The sequence below is a fragment of the Gossypium hirsutum genome, chromosome A05 (assembly GCF_007990345.1).
Source record: "Gossypium hirsutum isolate 1008001.06 chromosome A05, Gossypium_hirsutum_v2.1, whole genome shotgun sequence".
In the NCBI taxonomy this organism is placed as follows: Eukaryota; Viridiplantae; Streptophyta; class Magnoliopsida; order Malvales; family Malvaceae; genus Gossypium; species Gossypium hirsutum.
Genome location: NC_053428.1, coordinates 8030931 through 8056294, shown reverse-complemented (window position 1 = coordinate 8056294; position 25364 = coordinate 8030931). Strand labels below are relative to the sequence as shown.

The following is a 25364-nucleotide window of genomic DNA, read 5'->3' as shown; positions in this document are numbered from 1 at the left end:
CAAATTTTAATTATTTTGAGAGAGCTAAAGTATTAATTTAAAATTTTATAAATTTTAAATGACATAAATAGAAAAAATTTTATTTTAGGGCTCTAATCTTTATTTTTAAATAGGAAGATAAATGTGTTTTAATTTTCTTATACTGACAACAATACTAATACCAATTGAGCTAAAACACAATGAGTAATTTTATTTTTGTTACTTTATGTTATTACACATTAATATTTAGGTTTAACCCTTTTAATAGAATCGTGAACTATGCTTAGTTAATACAATAAATATATAAATAATAATGTGTTCTTTATTGCAATGAATAAAATTAAATGCAAAATAAAAAACCAATAATTTATATTTAAAAGAGCTATTTAAAATTTTTAAGGGACCCGAAAACCTCCTATTACAGTCCATATACTGTGTCGGTAAAGAAGTGACAAAATTGAAAATTAAAACCATGAATGGACCATCAATTGAACTAGGGATATATGGGTGTAAGATTGAAGAGCAATTCAGTAAAGCCTCATAAAATTGTTCTTTATTATTTTTTAAATTATGCATTAACACCGCTCAAAAAATAAAATTGCACATAAACTTTTAATTTTTATAGTTTTATTTATAACATACATATATTTATTCGATATAAAAAAAATTAATATATCTCTTTCTTTTAATACATATAAATGAATTAAAATTAAATTTTTATGTATACATTTGAATCATAATTAAAATTTTATTTATATAATTACACAAAATAAAATTTCACGTATTAAATTACACATTGACTAAAAATTTATATATAATTTTAATATTTATCTCTTTTTTAATAAGCAGAATAAAATTAATAATTACATACAAATCTTTTACCAACTCATACGTAAATAAGTTAATTTATAAATCTGTAATTTATACCTAATATAAATTGGATGCAGAAGAAATAAAAGTTTATTCAATAAATACAAGGACAATGATGATTTATAAGCGAGAAATAGATTATAAATATTAATTCATTTTAATGTTAACTTTTAAAGTTAATTTATAAAAATAATTAGATAAGTTAGATTAAGTTTTAACTCGATTGGTATAAGTATTGTTAGTAATATATGAAGACGTGATTTTGAATATATTGAAACGCATTATTCTCCTATTTTATGGGTTGGGAAGAGAGCTATAAGTAGTTTTAAATGTTATCTTAAAAAAATGATTAGATTGAAAAAATCTTTTTTACAATATTTTCTGTCCATGCACGCATCTATGGCATTTATAACCTTGGACTTTTTTTAAGTAAATTATAAAATTGAATTAAGAACATGCATATGATTATGCATACAATGATTTAGCCGTCGATAGTTGAGTGTTTTTTTTTTGTTTTCTCCAATGAGATTAATAACTCTAATTATCTTAGATTCTTTTAGTGTCAACCAATTGCTGTTAACATTTCACGGTAAAATTATCCTTTTTTCCCAGGACTTTCTCAAAGTGTTATATATATTGAAAGGTTAATGGATAAAAGTTGGAGAACACGTGAATAAAAAAAGTTAAAAAAGAAAGAAACAAATAACAAGGATTGGTGCTCCACCGAATGCTTTAAACTTGGAGGCAAATGATATACTTTACAACGAATTTGACTTAATCTACAGATTATCTTGTACTTACTATGAGAGAAAAAAACATATATGCATAAAATATATTTGTTAAAATTTTATACAAAAATCAAATAATGTTTTAATTTAAATGATAAAATTAAATATATAAAATTTATTGTATTGCGAGTTTAAATATTATTATCAAATTTTTATTAATTTATAAAATGTAAAAAATAAAAACCATTTGCCATGATATAACTTATTGTGTGCATAAAATAATATTTTAATAAATTTTTAATTAAATTAATATTCAATTAATTCGAAATATAAGTTCAATCAAAAGCAGTATACGAAGATGTGGAAGAGTTTTAAAAAAAACAATTTTTTGGTTGCTTTTACGTGTTTGGTAGGTAAAAAAAAGGTTAACTATTAATGAACTTTGACTGATGGAGCTAATTAATGATTGTTTGAATGGGCGGCAATTTCTTCGAAAGGTTGGTTTAGAGTTATTGGTTTCGAATCATTCATAATACCCCTTTTTTAAATAGGGGACAAAGAGAGAAAAAACGATGAAACAATATAACAAAGAAGAAAAACAAAGCTAGCTACGGGTAACTGAAGCTGAAATTGAATCCAGCGAGTGATCCATATTACGTTTGGAAACTATAATTGTTGGACAAACAAATAATTCCAAGTAATTTACGTGGAGTTTTCATCAAGTTATTAATTGCTTATTAATCTTTTTTTTTTTGTCCATAAACTTCACCACCATTTCTGAACTTTAATTAGAAAGAGAAAATTCCATGTCGCATGACGCCAATATAAATGAAAACGTTAAACCCGATTAGTTATCATACTTTTATTTTCATTTGCAAACGTTAAATCCAATCGCTTATCATACATGTGCCGTTTTGCTATAAAATGCTGGGAAAATATTACTGATGATGGTAAGATAAGCAGCATATCAAATCAAAGCACTACATATTCTTGCTTTCCCATTCACACTTCTTATTATTTCCTTTCGGTATATTTGTACTTATTGTCTATAGGTCTCAATTCTATGCAAAATATGAAAAATTTTGAGTTTATTTTGTATGTCAAATGTAGGTTTAGACCAACTTATCCTATACTTAATTAAGTTCAAATTGGAAAAAAATATGGTGCTACTTACACAACTAAGCTTACTGAGTGCAGAATTCAGAACATAAATTACTAAATCCAACATCAATATTATTAATAATCCCTTCTAGATAATCTATTTGTTTATTGCTTTCCGGACACAATAAATTTTTTTTTCCAGGAGGGATAATGTTATTTTTTTTTATTTTCTAAATATACAATTTATTTTAGTGACAAACAACAAGGTATTAAACTTAGTGTTGACTTGATTTTTAATAGCAAACACTTGAAAAGTTTTAAGGAACACCTCGTAGTAAGAGGAAGCTAAATATCAAGACCTAACCAATTGTTTAGGTCCTTTTTTAACCCCAAGTCCAAATTCAACCCATCAGCTCCTCGAATGTCAAATACATTTCTTCCTTACTCCAATTTTCTTCCTCTCTTTTATCTTCGTGCCTCGAAGACTTGGTTGATAATTTCAGAAGCCCAAGCTTCACCTCCACTTCCAACACCACCATAAATCGCAATGCTAGTTCGGGCTCTGCCTCCAACTCTGATTCTTCCTCTCTCACTCCTCCCGCTCATGGCTCCTCTTCCAAATCCCCTCATTCGGACTCCCTCTCCCTTGATGATTGCTTCTCAAACCTGGGAACGTAGGCTTCACTACGTCTAATAAGTTGATTGAACTAAGGTCTCAACCCCTTGGATCAGGGCTTTCCGCGGTCCTTTCCTCGACTACTTATCCATCCAAAATTTGACCATTGAGCCATCCCCGACCGTAAACCTTTCTCAAGAAGGCTACTCAATTTTCGCCCCCCGACTTGTGGCTTTCATTAATGAGCCGCCATTCAAGTTCGAGGATAAAGGCTTCATTTTTAGGCTTTGAAGCTCTAATGCCTAGTCCTCCCATTTCTTTGGATTTTCTAACAGTTTCCCTTTTTTCACATCAATTTTTATAACCATGTCACCCAAGCACACTGAACAAAGCTCCATTATAAAGGCGATATCAGTTTATCAAGGAAACATCTAATCCTGCTGAACATTTGCTTGGTAATAAATTTACAAGAAGCGTTGCCCAAGCTAATGGATCTGAAGATTTTAATTGATTCAGGTTCTTGCACTTTTTCAGATAAGCACAATAGTGTTTCAATGATACCTTCGAGTAATTTAGACTTCCGAATGGGCGGAGTCCATCTGGCCTTGGAGATTTCACTGGTCTAAAGGATCATACTGCTTTCGCTATTTCCATGCGAGTATTGATATTTCTTATCCGTAAACCAAGTCCCTGGGAGTCCTTTAAACACATAACCATAATTCGGCTATAACTTAAAAGAATTAAGTAAGCCTGTATCTGAACTTCATATCCAAACACATAAAACATAGATAATAATTTGTTTTAATCCAAAATTAAAGTAACAACTTGAATGGATTATCTTTAACTACATTTTCCAAAGAAAACTCGAACCTAAAAGATGATAAAAAAACAACTTTCGACCAGAGAGTAACAAACATACAGAATCATATACCGCTTGAAATAGAAGCACTAACTGCATAAGAAAAACCTTGACATTTGCATTACTTGGCTTAATCGAAGAGACTGAAACCCATATCCTGAAAAATGAAAATTACGTTAGCGAAGAACACATCAATAAAGAATTATATAGACGGTAAAACTTTAGCAAACAATCACTACATCATCGGACTCTTCCTTCTCTTCGACCTTCTCCTCTTTCCTGGCCTCAGCAGCTGGTGCAGCACTGGCACCACCGCCACCAGTGGTAGGAGCAGCAGCAGCAACAGCACCCCCACCTGAAGGGACTGAAGCCAACTTCTCCCTTCCAGATGCAGTTAGCTCGGTGATATCTTTGCCTTTAACTTCGGACAATAGCAACTCTATCCTATCATCATCAGCCTCAGCTCCAACTATAACGTACATGATAGAAGAAAAATAAGTCAATACTGTCTAGATGCTAGTTTGCCAGAATTTGGATTTCGCAAAATTGTATAAAATTGCATAATACAGCACACGGAAACGTATCATTCACAGTTGATTTTTCCAAATTCATAAATTAATTGGACGCCTATTTTGTGATCATGTTTTTATACTATTTAATTACACAATCATATTGCATCTTACCTAATTTATGAGCAGTATATGCATTTCATTCTGACAATTTAGATAGAAAATGAAATAAAACCCCAAAATTTACAGTTCAAGTTTTCCAGACATAAGAAGTCCACTAGAATCTAATTCCAGTTCCTCAATTTCATTTGGATATTACTTCCATAACAGTTCCATGCTATTTCGCTAATATTCACTATTTGCAAATAATATATTTTGATATAATAAACAACAAAAATTCCTTACGTAGATTTCACTAAATTCGATTCAAATCCAACTAACATAAGAACAGAAAATTAACAAATCATAGCTCAACTAAACATAGATAAACGAAGTGAACATCATTGGATCAAAGATAGAGTTCAAAATATAGTAAATGGAGAAAACAAAAGAGTAGAAAAATGACCAGATCCGAGAATATCCTTCAAATCATCGGCAGAAGGGGAAAGGTTCCCTCCCAAGACGGCAAGCAAGTAGGCAGCGACCACCTTCATTTTTTACTTGACCAAGAAAACCCTAGAGAGCGAGAAGGAAAAAGGAGCCGCGGAGGAAAAACGCTTGGGTTTTCAGAAAAAATGAATATATAGTGACAGGTGTCTGTCGACGTTGCTAGGGTTCTTTTTTTTTTTTGGGTTTTTGGTGAGGACCGTCTAATTTCAATCGTGGCCGTTCATTTGGAATTAGTATTATCTTTTCCTAGTAAGCAAAATGCCCAATGTCAAAAGGACAAGAGGCCCTAAAAGGATACACGGGCCGAAGCCCATATATCAAGGGCATTTGGGTCATTTAGTTCCTCACAACAAAAGCGCGGGAAAACGCTTTATCCCTCCCTCCCCCCTTCACTGCCTGAGGTTTTTCTCTGTCTTGAAATAATAATAATAAAAATCCTCTTTTTATTCACTAACTAGTAATAGGTTACTAGAGCAATTGAAAACACCACCGCGCGAAATGAATGGCGGAGATAACCGACGGCCGGACCGGCGAGACCTTTGGAGATCGAAGAAGCAGAAGCTAATCCGCAGCGCAGAAGAGGAGCTCGAGTCCAAGCTTGGCTTTGATCTCTTCACTGAAGGGGAAAAACGCCTCGGATGGTTACTTACTTTCGCTTCGGTAGTTCGACCTCTTCTTCGTATTCAGCAATTGAATCAAATGAGATTAACATTTCTCACTATTACTTATACAAAAAGGGATCTCATTATTTTAAATTGCAGTCATCTTTGGAGGATTCGGATGCAGGAAAAGTATATAGTTGCGTCGATCTTTACTTTGTTTCTCAGGTAAAAATTAAAGTTCTCGTTCGTTGATGAAATTCATTTTGAAAATTGGTTCTGTTTTGGGAAATTATTCATTTTTTAAATTTTAAATTGAAATTTAGGATGGTTCTTGTTTTAAGTCAAAGTTCAAATTCCGTCCTTACTTTTACGCAGCTGCAAAGGTACATTTTCTATATATGTTTATTCTCTTTCTAATGTTGTTTTTCCATGAACTATTAAGTTGATGCTAATTCTTTGATGATAATGATGAGTGATTGTGTTATGACAGAACAAAGCAGAAATGGATGTGGAAGCCTATTTGAGACGACGATATGAAACTCAAATTGCAGGGATTGAAATTGTGGAGAAGGAAGATCTTGATCTTGTGAGCTACTTTATCGCCTGTACTTTGAAATTGGCTTCATAATTAAAACTAGTCCTTAATATCAAAATATAATGTTGTCTAAGCAGTGGATTTGCTAAAGAGAGCATTTGGTTTTGTTATATTTTGATTTCTTTGTTGGTTAATCGGGTTTGGTTATCTCATTTATTGTTCTAGTTGTGGGTAGAGTTAATGATGGAAGAATTAGATCCCCTGCCCTTTTCGATTGCTCTCCTCAAATTTTCATCTTTTTGAATTATGTTGTACTGTCGTAATTTGTGGCTTTTATCTGGTGCAAGCACGTTGCTATTATATTGTTTAATACTTTCCCATAATTTGAATTCATTTATTCATATAATTGACATATTGGTACCTCAATATACTTTTTCTAGCTGTTTATTTTAATGTATCTTATCTGGTTATTGGAATTGCTAAATATTTTGTGAATCATCATGGTTATTCATGGTGGATTTGGATAGCTTTCATTACATTTGTGTTTCTCCAAACAAATAGTTCTGATTGCTTCATATGCTTATGGACAGAAAAACCATTTGTCTGGTCTACACAAACGTTATTTAAAAATATCTTTTGATACTGTTCAACAATTGATGGATGTGAAGAGAGATCTAGTGCATGTTGTTGAAAGAAACCGGACAAAATTTGATGCTGCTGAAGCATACGAGTCGATATTAATGGGGAATAGGTAAGGTTCTATGGTCCTTTGGCAAGTTCAGCTTGGCTTTTAGTGCAGGTCTATTCATTAATAGAATAGTACCAATCTTTCTTTTGGCAGTTCATAGTTTGAATTCCATTCGTCAAGTACTTATTAGATGGTAATTCCATGTGTGTTCTGAGCATAATCTGGCTTATCTTGCAGAGAACAAAGGCCACTAGATCTTTTAGATCTTCTAGTTGATCTCCGTGAATATGATGTTCCTTACCATGTTCGTTTTGCCATTGACAATGGTAATTTCTTCCTTTATTCTTCGGATCTTGTAACTTGTTATTATTTCCATATTTGTATTGCACTTGACTTTTCTAACTCCGAGGACTTGATGGAGCACAGATGTGAGATGTGGCCAGTGGTACGATGTAAGTGTTTCTAGTACTGGAGTCACGCTAGAGAAGAGAACTGATCTTTTGCAACGTGCTGAAGTGCGTGTCTGTGCATTTGATATTGAGACGACAAAGCTTCCTTTGAAATTTCCAGATGCCGAGTATGATTCAATAATGATGATATCATACATGGTTGACGGACAAGGTTACTTGATTATTAACAGAGAGGTATATATGATGTATTTTTATTACTTCATTCATTTATTCAAAGATTGTGATTCATTTGTATCTGTATTTGGCCCCAAAGGTTTCCTGAGTCATTTTTGTAATATGTGCTATTTAGTTGTTTGTATTCATCAATAATTTATGGTTAATTGTATTGTATGTGTTTCTGTTAGTCATCTACTGCCGTTGCGTAATTTTGCATTTTCCAGTTTGTTATCTATTTTCCTTTAGTTGGAACCACACTAAACGTGTTTCCAGAAATAGTATTCTAACCAAGCTTTTCCTTTCAACTTAGTACGTGATTTTTCACTTGTCCGCAGTGTGTAGGGCAAGACATAGAGGGCTTAGAGTATACTCCTAAACCAGAATTTCAAGGATTTTTCAAAGTCACAAATGTGAAAAATGAGGTAGCAGAAGTTGCATACACATTCTTCTGATGGGGGCTGCATGATGCTGATACTGATTTTCCTTAACTATTTATTTTGATGTTTCTTGCAGATAGAACTTCTACGGCTGTGGTTTACCCACATGCAAGAGGTCAAGCCTGGTATTTTTGTTACATACAATGGTGATTATTTTGACTGGCCATTCATAGAAAAAAGAGCTGCTTATCATGGATTTAAAATGAGTGATGTATGTATTTCAACTTCAGTTCATTTACTCCATTAAAGAATTGTGCTTTATTTGTCACTCTTTTATGGTGATTTGGCAGGAAATAGGGTTTCGATGTGATGAAAATCAGGGGGAATGTCAAGCCAAATTTGCTTGTCATTTGGATTGTTTTGCTTGGGTCAAACGTGATAGTTATCTTCCTCAGGGGAGTCATGGCCTCAAGGTGCATACACCGCAAACTGAGTTATTTTGTTTGTTATATTTAGTTTTTATTCTGTAATAATTCTTTTTGTTCAACTGAAGGTACTTATATCTATGTCTCTGTATTAATAATGACATCCTCACTAGTTTTCTCAAGGAATAAAATGGCTAATATAGAAACATGCTGCCTTGTACTGATAGTGCTATTTTATTTATTCAACCAATAATTATGATCTACTTAATGTCCATGCCTTGGTGAGAGATACGGGTAATGCTACAATGCTATTGCAGCATGTCCAGGTTTTGACCACATTATTTTCTAAATACAATGAATTTAATTGTATGCATAACTATTAGTGCTTAAACTTTCACATCATACATTCAGTCCTGAAATTAGAGTTATGTTTCACATTTAAGGCAGTTGGGTAATTAATTTGCAGGAGAAAATTAATATTTCTCAGTCATGTGAAGAAATACCATGATTTTCTGAAACAAAATGCATTGTGTTTAGTTTTGTTGGGTAGAAGTAATCAACTAAATATTTATGTTCTAAGGAATGCTAAAAGCATTAAAGCCCCAGAATTTTTTGTACTTTGAGCAATGAAATATAAATTTATTAGTCATTCTAAAGTTTAATTTAGGTAGAATGATTTTTTGTTTGCAATTAAACTGATCTTATATGTTTCATGACACTTGAGATGGTTAACTTTCTTGTGTTAATATGTTAGGCTGTTACAAAGGCAAAGCTGGGTTATGATCCACTAGAGGTGAATCCAGAGGATATGGTTCAATTTGCAAAGGAAAAGCCCCAGGTATAACTGGCTAAAAAATGAATCTGTTTTCTTTCCTGTTTTGGTTTATACAAGTGAAGATGGTTTAGAGGTGATGCAGGAATTGTTGAAGAGTAGAATAGGAGTACTTACAGATATGCATTTATCTGCTTGCTACTTCAGGATGAGTGAATTTATGAATATGATTAGTTCTTGCAAATTGCTATGATATTAATGATATGTCCTGTCATTCATCAAGCTTTTAGCAAACATCTTTAAGGCACAGAATTTTGCCTACCCTGAATGTTTTTATAGAGCTTTTCTCACTCAATTTCTGTTTGGATTGCTGGCAATATTATGACAGATGATGGCCTCCTATTCTGTTTCTGATGCTGTTGCAACTTATTACTTGTATATGACCTATGTTCATCCCTTTATTTTCTCTCTGGCAACTATTATTCCCATGTCACCTGACGAGGTTTTGCGCAAAGGAAGTGGGACACTTTGCGAAATGCTTCTGATGGTTCAGGTAGTTTTAGTGAACATTTTTACTGAACTTTGTTGCTTCTTCACTGAACAATATTGTTTTTATTTTTATTTTTTCAAAATTTTAATATGATATTGCATTTTCACAGGCCTACAAGGCAAATGTTATCTGCCCTAACAAACACCAATCGGATGCTGAGAAGTTCTATAAGAATCACCTTCTTGAGAGTGAGACCTATATAGGTGGCCATGTGGAATGCCTTGAAAGTGGTGTTTTCAGATCTGATCTTCCAACTAGCTTTAAGCTTAACCCATCTGGCTATGAGGTATGTTGTTTTCAAGGGTCTTCTATTCTTCTATTGTCGACCATAGTGCCTTTGAATTAGTTGTATATAGTGTAGGAACAGGCTTGACAGGTTTATGCTAAGATTTTTCTGGCTCTCTAGTACAATGGCTTGGCAGAAGTCGTCTTTATTCATCTACACATTAAGTCTATATGGCATCTAATATGTGTTCATTTTGCTAGCTTCAACAATCAAATACTGCTTTAGGTATTGGCAGATTGTATCACTCATTTTAATATATTCAACAGATTATTGTTATGAACTACTGAGTGGCTGCTATGGTTTTTCTTTTTGCTAGCCAGAGTTGTTCTGCAGTTGAATATTTGCTATTTCAGTCTATTTAGATTAAGGTTATGCAATTAGATTTTACATTATACCTGTGAAATAATAATGGAAACTCATAGACTTGAAATTGTTGGAAGTTATAAGAACAGAGAGAAATGCATTTCTTTTAATATTTTTAACCAAACTGTTGCGTCCTTGATACATCATGAAATCTGGTGGAAAATAATGTTGATATATCATGGTTCTTTTATTTTTTTGTTCAAAGTATTATTGGTTTACCATCATCTAACCAAATAAAGATTGGGGTGAAAACCATCAAGACCTGTTTTTTTTTTTCTTAATGTTCATATTTGTGTTTGACAAAAATTTTCAATAAATGAGCTTGTGTTGAAACTTGAAATTCAAAATGGGTAACACATACCTCATATAGGTGAAAACAAACATTGTTGCCCATCTTCTGTTTGAAAGAAGTGCTTGTTTCTATCTTTGATGCCATATGCTTGAGTTGGTGTGCATTATGTTATCTTTTGGAAAATCTTAGTGTGGATGCACTAACATAATCTGCACCATTTAATTGTCATATCCTCGAGTGCATGGATTCTTAGTACCTGAGATGTAAACTTTATTAACTTTATTGGCTAACTTTTGCTATGTTGAATCCAGCAACTGATCAGTAATCTTGACCGAGATCTACAGTATGCTATTAGAGTTGAGGGGAAGATGGACTTGGAATCAGTCTTGAACTACGACGAAGTAAAGAATGAAATAATGGAAAAGGTGAAGATATTTTGTTGGTTGAGCTCGATGTCCATGTCTCTGATTGCTGCCTTGATACTTGTGCTGCAATTTCCAACTTATTTGCTTAAAATTATTCTTCCTTGCTGTTACTTTGAAGTTAACTTACATGTATTTTCAAGGTCATCTTTTTATTTAGAATCATGCATGCTGTCAAATTTGGTAAATTGTTTTTTTTATGTACTTCTATCCAAGCATTCACTCTTCTCATTATAGATGCGTTGGCTTCTTTTCTAAGTTTTTTTCTGACAATTTTAAGGCTTGCAATTTATACTTATAATATCATTTGAGTAAGAAAATTTTATTTATCTATTATTTCTTTTGATGCAGCTTGTGAAGTTACGAGATGAACCTATCCGTGAAGAATGCCCTCTCATTTATCATTTAGATGTTGCTGCAATGTACCCGAATATTATTTTGACAAACAGGCTTCAGGTTTGCTACTGATAAATTGCTTTTGGTGCATTGTGATGACAATGTCAATGATTTTGATTAATTTCAAGGATTACTTGTTACTGAGTTTCAATTTTGGTAGCATGAAAGTAATTGACTAGTGCATACCTATGAGCTATTTGGTGGCATGACATTAGAATATAGATAGCAAAAACATGCTGATCTACAGTCTTTAATGTTTGAACTAAACACTGTGTGCTTACACAAGTCATTTTTTTAGTACTAGGTGCTTCTGATCTGACAGTGTTCTCATTTCATTTAAGGATCTTTATCCTTTAGAAGTTTCTTTTTAACTAACAAGCAATGAGGTGTTTCTTTTTGAATTCCAGCCACCATCAATAGTTACAGATGAGGTCTGTACTGCATGTGATTTCAATCGTCCGGACAAGACTTGCCTCCGGAAACTTGAATGGGTTTGGCGTGGGGAGATATTCATGGCAAAGAAAAGGTTTGCTTCTCTTACTTTGTGGCTTTCTGTTTGTACAATTACCAAAATTTAACTGAAATCTGTACATGAACATCATTCTCAATGTTTTCAGTGATTATTACCACCTGAAGAAGCAAATCGAGTCTGAATTTTTTGATGGTACTGATAATCAGTTGTCAAAATCTTTTCTTGACCTGCCTAAACTGGAGCAGCAGTCCAGGCTGAAAGACCGATTGAAGAAATACTGTCAGAAGGTAAGATAAGGGTTGTTTTTAGTAAGCATTTTTGCTTGAGTAATAGTTCACATAATGGGATTTGGTATCTTCTATAGGTTTACAGACGGGTATTGGACAAGCCAGTCACTGAACTTCGAGAAGCAGGGATCTGTATGCGTGAAAACCCCTTTTACGTTGACACAGTTCGCAGGTAAGCTATTATATTTCCCGTCTTACATTTGATATGCTAAATTCTACCACTAAATAATCATTTCTATTTTGTTAGTAGCATAATCTATGTTGATATATAGTGCTTTATTTTTTTCCTGTCGATATACAGCACTTCTCATCATGGATGGATTATAATTGCTGTAAAAGAGCATCTGTGATTATAATTCAGATGTTCTTCTAATGACAAGAAGTTGAGTTATTAAAGTGACCTTGAGTAAATTGGTTTCTTACGAAATCATATTTTCTTTATCCTTATTCAAGCTTTCGAGATAGAAGGTATGAATACAAAGGACTGAATAAAGTTTGGAAAGGGAAGCTGTCTGAAGCCAAGGCTGGTGGAAACCCTATGAAGATCCAAGAAGCACAAGTATGCTAAATGTTTTTCATTTTGTCTATCATTATAGTCGACTCGCAATAATCAAATAAACTTCTTATGGTTTTTCCTTTTCTTCTCAATATTTTTCAGGACATGGTAGTGCTTTATGATTCCTTACAACTTGCCCATAAGTGTATTCTGAACTCATTCTATGGATATGTCATGCGCAAGTAAGTTGTGACTTCACTTTCTTTTCTTTATTTTGGGTGGGGTGTGGGTAGGCTTCAAAGCTTGTATTTACTTCTAAATTCCCACAATTTGAACTTGGTTGTCTACTTGTTCTGTATATATCTTCCTTTTTTAGTATAAAAAGATAGAACATATCTTTCATGCTTAGAGTAATGTTCTAAATATGTCTGCTGCAGAGGTGCGAGATGGTACTCAATGGAAATGGCTGGTGTAGTTACATATACTGGTGCTAAAATCATTCAGAATGCCCGCTTACTTGTTGAAAAAATTGGGAAACCACTTGAATTAGACACAGATGGTATCTGGTGTGCACTTCCTGGGTCTTTTCCAGAAAATTTTACTTTTAAAACTAAGTAAGCTATATTCATGACCTATTTGCATATGTGCTTTGAAGTTGGGACTTGTGATTGATTTCTGAATACTTTTTCATTGTATTTAAAGTTGAAACGAAATATGATTCTAGATTTCATATTTGGAGAGAATATGTTGCTTTTTTTTCATGATTTATTTAAAGATTCTAATAATCTGTACAATATGTTTGTCAGTGACTTGAAGAAGAAGCTGACTATCTCTTATCCATGTGTTATGCTTAATGTTGATGTGGCAAGAAATAATACAAATGATCAGTACCAGGTTTTCATGGAACTTTGTTCTAATCTATGTTCAAATTGTTTTCTTCCAAATGCATTTGATAATTTCTTTTGGAAGCTTTGGTATTTTGAAAGACTTGTTTTTGTTCAACTTTCTAAGCTACGTTTTTTGACAGACACTTGTGAATCCTGTCAATAAAACATACACAACTCATAGTGAATGCTCAATTGAATTTGAAGTAGATGGCCCATACAAGGTAATACTGAAAACTAAGTTGTTATTGACTGTTAAATTTCGCATTCCTTTTTTGAGGGCTCAAGTTGGTTATGGGATTTAGGCAATGATTATACCTGCGTCTAAGGAAGAAGGAATATTAATCAAGAAAAGATATGCTGTTTTTAATGATGATGGAACCCTTGCGGAACTGAAAGGTTTTGAGATAAAGCGTAGAGGTGAGCTGAAACTCATCAAAGTTTTCCAGGTACCCACTCTCTTCAATATACCCTGTTTACAGTATGCATCTTGAGATGGTTTTTGCCAAAATAACAAAGCTAATGCTTTGACCTTTGGGGTTATGATTTTTAGATATTTAGTTCTTGCGCTCCATCATATTACATTAATTTTTGGTGCAGTGCGTGGCATATGTGTGTGCACATATTGTTAAAGACAATTCTATGTGATTTCTGTAACTAGCTTATGATAAAAGAGAATTTTCAGTTCTTTGTATTTGAATGCTTTAGGTCTTAGAAAACTCGATAAAAGTTGTCTTCCATTGTTTGTTTAGCTTCAATACATTCCCAACATGGAACAAAGTTAAAAATTGTTTTCGTTCTTCAACTGTTTGCGTTATGTTATTATTGTATGTACCGCAATTTTCATATTTCAGGATTAGGACTTCTCTCCTCCACATTTTGCATTTTCTAGACATGAAATACTTTCTCTTTTGCAGGCAGAGCTTTTTGATAAGTTCCTTAATGGATCCACCTTAGAGGAATGCTACTCAGCTGTCGCTGTTGTTGCAAACCGCTGGCTTGATCTTCTTGATGTATGAAATTAAGCTCCTAAAATTTGGTCTTCCATCATCATTTTTGTGCTCTTTACCTGTGTAATTTATATATATAAATTTAATGTGGACCAAGCAACTTGTTTTATTTAAAATTTTTTCTTTTTGTTATCTCACAGAGTCAAGGAAAGGATATTGCGGATAGTGAGTTATTGGATTACATATCGGAATCTAGCACAATGAGCAAGTCTTTAGCAGATTATGGTGAACAAAAGTCATGTGCAGTGACCACAGCAAGGCGTCTTGCTGATTTTCTTGGTGATGCTATGGTTAAAGATAAAGGACTGCACTGCCAGTATATAGTGGCATGTGAACCAAGAGTAAGTTCTATTATTTAATGTTTGATAATGTGATGAATCTTTTCTTGTGTATTTAATCTAAAAAATTCTGTAAAAGTACCAATGTCAAAACTTCAACCATGTGATCATGCTTAATTTGGAAGTGGAGGAACAATCAGAGCTGGTTTACAATGTTGAAAGAAACACAGGAAAATAAGAAGAGAGTCGTTACTTGGATGCCTTTTTTTTTTTCTTGATGCTGCCATATCATGAGAATTCTTGTTTCATACCAGCCAAAAGTTTCAAACGTTCATGCTAACCAAGCAGGCTCTTACCCTGTATTTGAAAGTCTTATCGGTAGCTGCTTTTCCATGAAAAACCAACCATAAACCAACATTACTGCAAAATTGTTAAGATACTTTTCATTTTCTCCTATTCTAGAAAGCTTGGAGCAATCTTTCAGAAGCCATATTGATCCAAATACTCAACTAATTCAGTTCTGACTTCCATTAAGGAATTCACGTACATGCAACTAGTTTATTAAGATGTAGGTGGTCTGACATTTTCTTCTGACATTCTTACTCTTAGGTTTTTTAACTGTCTTGGAAATAGTCAACACCATGCACTTGGCATTTCAATTTTTTTCTTTTTCCCTGGAATGTTATGTTTTGAAGATTTCATAATTGTAACGTGAGCAGGGTACACCTGTTAGTGAACGTGCTATTCCTGTTGCAATATTTGAAACTGATCCTGGTTAGTTCTGTTATTTTTAACTTCAATTGGTTGTTTCTCTTTTTAGTATAATAAATGGGATAACTAACTGCTTCTAATCAGAAATAATGAAGTTCTATCTACGCAAGTGGTGCAAAACTTCTTCAGATGTTGGCATACGTTCTATTGTTGATTGGTTGTATTACAAGCAACGGCTTAGCTCGGCAATTCAGAAAATTATCACTATACCTGCCGCAATGCAAAAGGTTCCATTGTTTGTTTAACATCACTTATCATAATAATCTCTTCTTTTATCACCTGCTAAAATTAGTTGGATTTGTTAGGTTACAAATCCTGTCCCAAGGGTCGCTCATCCTGATTGGCTTCATAAAAGGGTTCGTGAGAAGGAGGATAAATTCCGTCAAAGAAAGTTGGTTGATATCTTTGGCTCATCAGTTAGAAATGATTCAGTGAAAAAGGCAAATGATGCTGTTCTCACCACAGATGTGGTTGGAGATCTAGAAGACTTCCAAAACAAAAGGGGTTCTAAGAAAGGACCTGTACCAATTGTTCGTAGTTATGAAGTGAATAAGGATCAAGGTCCAATCGAGGCAGCTGTCCAAGGCAATACTATGCAACACCAAACTGATCATAGAGGAAGTGAGCAAAATTTGTCGTCAATATTGCAGCCAAATGTTCAATCCACTGAAAATATTGACAGAAATGTTGACTATCAAGGATGGCTTGAACTGAAGAAGAGGAAATGGAAGGATAATCTGGAAATAAGGAAGAGGCAAAGGTAGTTTTGTTGTTGCTTATGGATATATTCTATTTTAATCATTCCATAGAGCTCCTGTGTGCAATTGGTATTTATTGGAGGAAATAGTTCATACATATAATGGTTACATTACACATCTTTCTTATTATGCACTTCCATTAAAAGAGACTTTTTCAGATACTAACTAAAACTTTTCTAATGCAAAGTCGGTGAATGGAGATGCATGCTTGTTGCTTCTTCTATCTATAAGGGCTGAATTCTATGGTTTAACCAAAATTTTCATTTAGTAACACATTTTTCTCTGATAATGTATATGGAAAGGTACATCATTGTTTTTTGAAGTGTTTAATTTAAGCAAATTCATAATTCTAGTTGTCAGTTGGATGTTACAGACCAAACTTTTTTAATGCAATCTTGTTGAATAACTCTCAAGCACACACCGTAGTTTTAGTTGTCTTTCATTCGGGCTTGTGGTGATTCTAGTTTATGTATCAAAAAATGTTTTAATGTCATATATTTTTTAAAATGTCATTTTCTTCGGTAGGTTGAGTAATCTAAGGACATCACATCACGTCAGTCACAATTCTGAAATACTGGGTGCCATGGAAAACCATAAAGATGCCTCTGGAAGAGCTGGTGTTGGTTCATATTTTAGAAGACATGAAGTATCTCTAACAAATTCCTATTGGCAGGTAGTTTAGTTTTCTTTCATGGCAAAAATGTGGCTGGAATGCACTTGATCACTTTATCTTCTTTTATGTTTCAGATTATGCAGCTAGTTCCAGGTTCACAGAATGGTCAATTTTTTGCTTGGGTTGTTGTTGAAGGAATTATGCTTAAGGTTCCTATAACTGTTCCAAAAGTGTTCTATTTGAACTCTAAAGCAACTATATCAGAAAATTTTCCTGGAAGACGGGTAAACAAGGTTCTGCCTCATGGAAGGCAGAGCTATAACCTATTTGAGGTAAGTATTTTGGCATTTCCATATTTAATGCTAGATCCTGCCTCTATTTATTTTACATCTATGAAAGTTTTGAGATTTACTTTTTTTGCTCTTTTATTTGGATTTAATAGGTTATAATTGATGAAGATCAGTTTAGGAGGGAGAGCAAGAAGCTTGCTGCTCTTCTTGCTGATCCAGAAATTGAGGTGAGCATACTATGTCCTATGTCCTTGTATATCAATCATTTTGAGACACAATGCACACATATGGATATATCAATGGTTTGACTTTTTTCAAGATAAAGCTTATTATGTTGTTAATAAGTTGGTAGTTTTCATTTGGTTAGCAGAATTTGACTTCATGAAATACTTGAACTTCTTATTTAGTGATAAAAGCCCATTTTTCATTGTGTTATCTTAATTTGTTTCCTTTTAACCAATCAATAACTTGTTAAAGTATATATTATCTGTTGTAGCTAATATTGTTTCATGTTCTTGCTTATAAAGGAAGCTTAAGGTGCCTCTTGTCTTGTTTAAGCATCACTATTCTCACACCACCTTCCCAGAAAATAGACAAGAATTAACAACACCTGGAAAAAAATGGCCAAATCCAAATGGTTTCCGCCAATGAAACATGCAATCTATTTTAGTCCATGGGTAGAATAATTCCGATGTCTTTTGTGACTTTTATAGGTTATGATTGTGTTCCTTGGATAATACTGCTCCTTCCCTTGCAAAGACCTTGTTGATTTTCATACACATTATGCTTTTATGCGCAACTAGGCTATGGTAAACTTGAAGAGTAATTTGACTGAACATCAATGAGTATGTTACTATTAAGAATCTAGTTAGCAATGGATAGTGATATATTATATTATAAGATTTTATATGCGTGTCTAGCATTGTGATTTTGTCAGAAGGACCTTAAGGTATGATAATGATTTTCTATCTTAACAAAAACTTGTAAAGAAACCTTTTGTTAGGCAAAGATGTTCCTAAAACAGTTTTCATAGTTCCCTTCCATTTCTTTTCTGATTCATAGTGAACAAAGTTGTTTATGAATTAATTTCCAAGTCCTGATGGAAAAGTGATATAGGTTGTGAGTTGGTTTGTCAGTTCTTCCAGTTGCATGGAACCAATAACTAAAAAAGTACATGAACCTTTCTTCTTTGAAACTTCATCTGAGAGAAGAATTGATAATATTTTTGCCCTTGAAACCTGTTATCCCTATGTCATAAGGCTGAACCAACAATGAGTTAGTTGTTGCTTCAATTTTATTTGTACTCTTATAATCTTAAGTATGTTGTTTGTGGATGCCTAGTTAAATGGATTAATTATCTTAATCTCTAATTGATAAGAATGCGTCTCTTGATCAGGGAATTTATGAAAGAAAGATTCTGCTGGAGTTTAATGCTATTCTCCAGCTTGGTTGTGTTTGTAAAGTAGATAAGACAGCCAAGAAACGAAATGCCCAGGATGGTTGGAGACTGAGTGAACTGCATATGAAGACTACAACTGAATGTGCATATCTGGAGCAGGCAATCCCTTTCTTTTACTTGTATCATAGGTAATTACAGTTCCTTGTTTCTTGGAATGAGGCTTTACCGTAAGAAGTTGAAATGTTGCTTTAGTAATTTGTACTAATGGTTTAGTACTTTTACTTTGACCATGACATGCCTTGTTAATTCTACTTATTCCAAAAGCATAAAATTCACCATTTTTTAAAGTTTAAGCATCTGGAGGCAAACTAATAATGTGTAAGCAGAAGATGTAAAAAATTTTCAAGATCATATACATTATATCATAAATCTTGATGCCAAACAATACCTTGTCATATCACTATTTCCCTTATTATTTCAATTTGCAGAACATTTTATCCCTCGTATTAAAAGCTACCTATTGGTTTAAACAGAGAAAACTTGCAATAATGATGCTCTCAAAGTGGCACTAAACCAATTGTTTCTTCATGCACATGAATATATCTGCCCCTTTGTCTACGAATGTGGATATTCTGACTTTTGCAGGCAGGCATCTCTGAGTGATAGTTTGCCAATTCAACCAACTTTTCAATTTAAAATTCTTTTATTCTATGGTTTTGGACAGTCTATAGTTGAACCTTTAATTAGGAAAAATCCAATATCAAATGGTCTCGAGCTTCCTTTTCATTCTTGATGTTGTCTTTTCATGAAAAAGAAGAATTGCAAGTGCCACATTGTTGATTTTGATTTGCTTCTTGCTTCAGTATTTGTGAAGGCCGTGCCATATATGCTGCTTATTTTTCTTCATCAGGAGCAGTGTTTGTGGTGGTAGTTAATCCTCACCATGAAAGTGAAAGTATATCTCCATATATCCTTGAGAAATATTTTCGCGAAGCTTGCCAGGCATTGTCTATTGAACCACCAACTCGTAATGGTATTTCTTTCAAGGCAAGTTTATATTTCTTTATTGTAGCTTTCCTGATTTATTCTTGTCTATATTGTCTGTTATCTTTATGTTATTCTTGTATTTACTTATCTCAGGTGAACTATGTTGAACATGTCAAGGATGCTGAAAAAAATTTACAAAGAGCTATAAGTGAACACAGGTTTTACTTCATACTAATTATGTTTTTATCCAAGATTTTTGTAACAATTTATTACAATTTTTGTATATTAAAGTATTTTTTCCCTAGAGGTTTTATATACATGCATATGTGTGTATAACTGTCTTTATCGTAATAGCAACATCTGAAGTATTTCTGGGGATACCAGGAATTAGGGTTCCTGAATCCTGATATGAACTCTTACTTCCATTTGTTACATCAAGTTATTAAGTATATTTTAGAATTTGAGCATTTATTATTAAATCTGGTAAAATTGAGATTTTGTTAGGGAGTTAGGGAATCTAGAATCTCTTTTGTTTGAAAAACACAACTGAAAATTAAAAGAAAATTCAACTACAAATCTAATTTCCTATAGTCCCATAGAACTTACCTGGTTAACTTTTAGGGTATTAAAAGGAGAAAAGGATAGTGAGTTAATTAAGTTGAGCTTTTCCCATGGCAACTATTAAAAACTTACTAGAAATGCAAGACAACCAATTAGAAATGTCACGAAATCCCCTGCTCTTGGGGGACGTCCTCAGCCTGAGGAATACGTACTAGGGTGAAAGTGCGGCTTGTTTAGGTCATGGGCTGAGAAAAGAAACAAAATTCAGTATCAAAGATCAGTACCAGTGAATAGAATGAGGTTTATCTTGTTTAGCTAAGAGGTTATCATCTTGTGATTAATCATTGCCTGGTTTTACTTATTTCTTTTGTTTACACAAGCCAGCATCAATTTACCTATGTTGCATGACAGGCATGAACATCAAGGACCTATTCTCGCTGTCATTGAATGCCCAAATACTCAAATGATGAAGTCAGGTATACAAGCTCTAGAAGATTTCCCTTGTGTGAGCATACCTTCCAATGCTCGTGATAATGATTATCAGGTACCTGAGCTGTGGTTTAATAGATACTTGATTCACATATTTTATTTTGCAGTTACTAATGGAGTGACATTGTTTGTCTAAACTCATTTTTTTGCTTAATTTTCTTGTTCGATAAAGCTTCTTGTATGGCAACAAACAGCAGCAAAAATTGGAATGCAGCGGTGTTCTGCATCATCTCAGTGGTTGAGTGAGAGGATCTCTCTCTCAAGATATGCACATGTAATACTTTTACCTCCATGTTTACCTTATCTATTCCTAAATATCCTTGCTTGTTACTATGGATGCTAGCTTTTAAATTTTGCTTGGACAGGTACCCTTGGGCAATTTTCAATCTGATTGGCTGTTATATACAGCAGATGTCTTCTATTCTAGAGCCTTGCGTGATCAGCAACAGGTTTTTCTATGGGTGCTCTTGATAGTTTAAATGTTTCAAGATTACTGGTTGATGCCTTAGGCAAACCAAAGCCTTTTCCATTTGTAATTTGTAATTTGCATTTTTCATAGCAGTTTTCTCATTGAAACAAAATCAAATATTGACTTTTAGGTACTCTGGATATCTGATGATGGTGTTCCTGACCTAGGAGGCATTGGTGAAGAAGATACATGTTTTGCTGATGAGGTTAGTTTGACTAATGTTTAAGCGTAGCAGGTTAATAATCTTTTCCTTTTGGGTGCTGTAATGAATATGGCAGTTTATTTTGACAGTCTCTGTGAATAAATTTAATTCCTCTTGTAACCAGACAGTTGCTTCCTCTTATTTATTATGTTATGTCAGTGTGTCTAAATTGTCTGGAATGCCAATTTTATTCAGTGAACTTACTTTTTGTCTACATTCATTTAGGTCTGTCAACCTGTTATCACATACCCTGGAGCATACAGAAAAGTTTCCGTGGAGCTAAAGGTCCAGAATATCTATATTGTTTGCTTCCTTCTGCTTTTCTTTTTTCTTATATGTTGCACTGTGTGTTTTTATCTATATTAGTAGGGTGGTATAATCTGGTTGTTAACTAAGGTGATTGTGAATAAGCTAGTTTATTGTCTGTGTTCAGATTCATAACCTGGCTGTAGATGCTCTTCTTAAAAGCAACCAAATCAATGAAATGGAAGGAGGAGCTTTATTAGGATTTGACCAAGATGTGCATTCTGGAAATGAACAGTGTGGTTTTGATGAAGCTAATGCATCCGCTGCTGCATTTCGAGTCATGAAGCAACTGATACAGAGGTGCCTTGCTGATGCAGTTTCCTCTGGAAATGTGTTTGCTGATGCAATACTGCAACATCTTTATCGGTGGCTTTGCAGGTAGTTTCTTATCTTCTTTCATTTTCCTTTCACCTCTGTTTTGGATGATTATATATTTTTCATTCTATAATACAGTCCTCAGTCAAAGCTTCATGATCCAGCTCTTCACCGCATACTACACAAGGTATGTACCATTTGGGTACTGAGAATCTTCTTGTTAATCAGTAGAATATTTACTGGTCGAAAATTGGACTCAAATGTCACTCTCATCTGATGATCTTGATTTCGCTGTGCTTGATTAAGTGCTTTATAAATTTCTTCCAAAAGCAATACTAACTTGAGGCAATTTTCTGATGAATAAGTTTCTTTTTTTCTGTGTTAGCCTTAAGATAAGTTGCATTGAGCTTGTTACAATTAAAAATCTGATTTTTTTTTTAATAATTCTTCTGGTTTGTGATTTAGGTCTTATATGTCTGATTCGTTTCTAATATCTGCAGGTCATGCAAAAGGTGTTTGCTTTGCTGTTGGCCGAATTCCGCAAATTGGGTGCCACAATTATATTTGCAGACTTCTCCAAGGTTATCATTGACACAGGAAAATATGATATATCAGCAGCTAAAGCTTATTGTGATAGCTTGCTGAAAGCTCTGCAGAGTAGGTTGGTGTTTGCCTAGCTAGATCTTTCATTTTTTTTTTTAAATTTTTGGTATGTATATTTATATATTTTAAATTTTTACTGTGGGTTGGTAGAGAGCTATTTGAATGGATTGAACTTGAGCCGATTCACTTCTGGCATTCCTTGTTATTTATGGATCAGGTATGATTTCTTCTTATGGTTTAGTTATTTCATTACTGCAAACGGGATTGCTGTACGCTGTAATAATATATAATTAGAGCTACAACCTCAGAAATTATGTCTTGTGAATATAGCCTTAATGAAATTTCAATATCTTGATAGTCTCAAAACCCGATTAGTGTGAAATCTCCATTGAGTTTCGCGTATTGGAGAATTACCAATCTGATTCCAAAGTGAAAGTCTATTGGGTGATGGAGTTGTCTGCCATGGCATCGGTGTCCTGTAACTAGCATTGCTCATGATCGCTGTATTTATGGTGCCTTCAGTCGTGTCACATTACTTTCCCGTCACAATCCATAGTTCTGGAATAAAAATTTATCAATCAAATGGTTCAAGTGGTTTTCAATCATATTGCACTAATAGCTGAGAATTTGAGATAATTTACGTTTATCTGTCTGCTCGTTCATGTAAACCTATGATAATGTTGCTTTACCTTTGATAGTATAACCATGGGGGGATCTTGGCGGAATCTCATGAAAATTCACAAGAAAAGTCAGAAGTGGATATTGTTTCTAACTGGAACATTGCTCAGTATTTACCTGAGAAGATTCAGGTATGCTGGCTTCCGTACACATTTCCCCTCTATCTTAGATATTGAGTTTACTTCTCTCAGTGTCAAATGACATCATACGAACCTCAGTTGCATTTTGTACTTCACTTGATTATCTTCTGGACTTTTGGCAGGATCATTTTGTTTTAATTGTCTCCGAGTTTCTGCATACTCCCTGGAAATATGCACAGGAGCAAGCTGCAAATAGAAAATCCTCTCTGGATGGCTGCTTATGCACTCCATCAATCACTATTACAGCTGCTGAGAATTTTGAGGCCCATATCGTACAATATCTCAAAGGGCAGGTAGGAATTGGGAATATGGTGGTTAAAGGTTGTTTAATACCTTGACTTGCTGCCTGTGGATTCTCAATCAGATTAACTTGTGTGCATGCTCTACAGATTAGCTCCTACTTCACAGAAAAACTTCTAGGGATTGTTCGTGATATTGTGCTTCATATGAAAGGGTTGAACGGATCTGGAAAAGTTGGTCAACAGAGTGTGCATAATGTTCCTCACAAAGGAGATGCTGCACTGGAGTTCATTAAGCATGTCTGTACTGTTCTGGCCCTTGACCATAGTATTCAGCATGATGTTCTGGTAATAGCACGTGCTATTTAGCAGGCTTCTGCAATTTTTATTTGTGTTAATTAACTCGATCAATAATTTCATACAATAAGAAATTGTTTTGTTCATGGGTCCTTTATACAGGTGTTAAGGAAGAATCTACTGAAATATGTACATGTCAAGGAGTTTGCTCCCGAAGCTGAGTTTCATGATCCATGTCCTTCTTTCATCTTACCCAACGTGATTTGCAGGTATTGAAATTGGCGCTAAATGTCTTTGTATTCGGTTAAACTCATGTAGATAAAGACTAATTAATTGCTTTTACTGGTTAATGTTAACTGACAGTTGCTTGAGTTCAATGTTTTGGATAGAAAGGTGTTAAATTTGTATTTCTTAGATAGAAGGTTCATCTGGTCTTCCTAATGAGAATGTGCACTTAGTCTTTACCATGAAATTTTTATTAAGGCTACGTGTTGAACATGCTTGAGAAGCTTCTGATATTGACTTAGATATCCAACATCTTATCAATATGCAAAAATAAATTTTACTGTCTTTGAAACTTGTTGCTGATATTGCATAATTTTTTGGCAGCTATTGCAACGACTGTAGAGACCTGGATTTATGCCGGGACTCGGCTTTACTGGCTGACGAGTGGTGCTGTGCTGTCCCCCAGTGTGGGCAGCCTTATGATCGGGAGGTGATGGAGAATGCACTTTTGCAAATTGTACGACAAAGAGAAAGACTGTATCATCTACAGGATCTAGTGTGCTGTAGGTGCAGACAGGTGAAAGCAGCACATTTAGCGGAACAATGCGGGTGTGCAGGGTCTTTTAAATGCAAGGAAGATGTATCTGAGTTTCGCAGCAAAATGCAGATATTCTTGAACATAGCCATTCGTAAAAAGTTTCAACTCCTCCAGGAGTGTACTTCATGGATCTTACAAATCAACTAGCACTCAACCCTAAGTTCTTTTTAACATAAAATCTTTGAAAATGTACATATATTATTATTAGATTTGTTTATTAAAAATGTATTGTATATGAAATGTATCATGCGTATATCATAAGGTTCAATTTTCTCTATTAATGAAATTTTGCTAACGGTTCCAGAGTGACCATGCTTTTTTATTACATCATAAAGTTCAAAGTTTCGTATTGGTATTTGTATCATTGTCGATCAAGATACTAAAATATGAAA

General features: G+C 33.9%; 2 protein-coding genes across 3 annotated transcripts; one reads left to right on the top strand and one right to left on the bottom strand.

The window, feature by feature from the left end:
* Nucleotides 1–4079: 4079 nt before the first annotated feature.
* LOC107959378 (60S acidic ribosomal protein P2-1) lies at nucleotides 4080–5489 on the bottom strand. Its single transcript, XM_016895425.2, has 3 exons — nucleotides 5228–5489; nucleotides 4393–4622; nucleotides 4080–4310 (listed from the first exon to the last, which is right to left on the bottom strand). The coding sequence occupies exons 1-3, from the start codon at nucleotides 5313–5315 to the stop codon at nucleotides 4284–4286; spliced, it is 345 nt and encodes a 114-aa protein (XP_016750914.1). The 5' UTR covers nucleotides 5316–5489; the 3' UTR covers nucleotides 4080–4283.
* A 182-nt stretch (nucleotides 5490–5671) lies between these two features.
* LOC107959376 (DNA polymerase epsilon catalytic subunit A) lies at nucleotides 5672–25275 on the top strand. Of its 2 annotated transcripts, XM_016895421.2 has the most exons (49): nucleotides 5672–5931; nucleotides 6033–6098; nucleotides 6197–6256; nucleotides 6364–6459; nucleotides 6999–7159; nucleotides 7334–7422; nucleotides 7523–7740; nucleotides 8058–8144; nucleotides 8236–8370; nucleotides 8450–8572; nucleotides 9279–9362; nucleotides 9685–9849; nucleotides 9956–10132; nucleotides 11099–11212; nucleotides 11561–11665; nucleotides 12013–12131; nucleotides 12223–12364; nucleotides 12442–12536; nucleotides 12818–12923; nucleotides 13023–13102; nucleotides 13298–13474; nucleotides 13667–13754; nucleotides 13888–13968; nucleotides 14050–14193; nucleotides 14662–14757; nucleotides 14895–15095; nucleotides 15752–15806; nucleotides 15888–16030; nucleotides 16109–16563; nucleotides 17087–17234; nucleotides 17309–17506; nucleotides 17617–17691; nucleotides 18861–19051; nucleotides 19727–19910; nucleotides 20004–20068; nucleotides 20823–20955; nucleotides 21073–21174; nucleotides 21266–21349; nucleotides 21500–21574; nucleotides 21797–21856; nucleotides 22005–22255; nucleotides 22331–22379; nucleotides 22693–22853; nucleotides 22946–23012; nucleotides 23494–23604; nucleotides 23736–23906; nucleotides 24003–24200; nucleotides 24312–24418; nucleotides 24759–25275. In XM_016895421.2, the coding sequence occupies exons 1-49, from the start codon at nucleotides 5770–5772 to the stop codon at nucleotides 25117–25119; spliced, it is 6615 nt and encodes a 2204-aa protein (XP_016750910.2). In that variant the 5' UTR covers nucleotides 5672–5769; the 3' UTR covers nucleotides 25120–25275. The 2 variants fall into 2 exon arrangements, with proteins under 2 accessions (XP_016750910.2, XP_040969086.1); XM_041113152.1 differs by lacking the exon at nucleotides 13298–13474.
* Nucleotides 25276–25364: the final 89 nt, after the last annotated feature.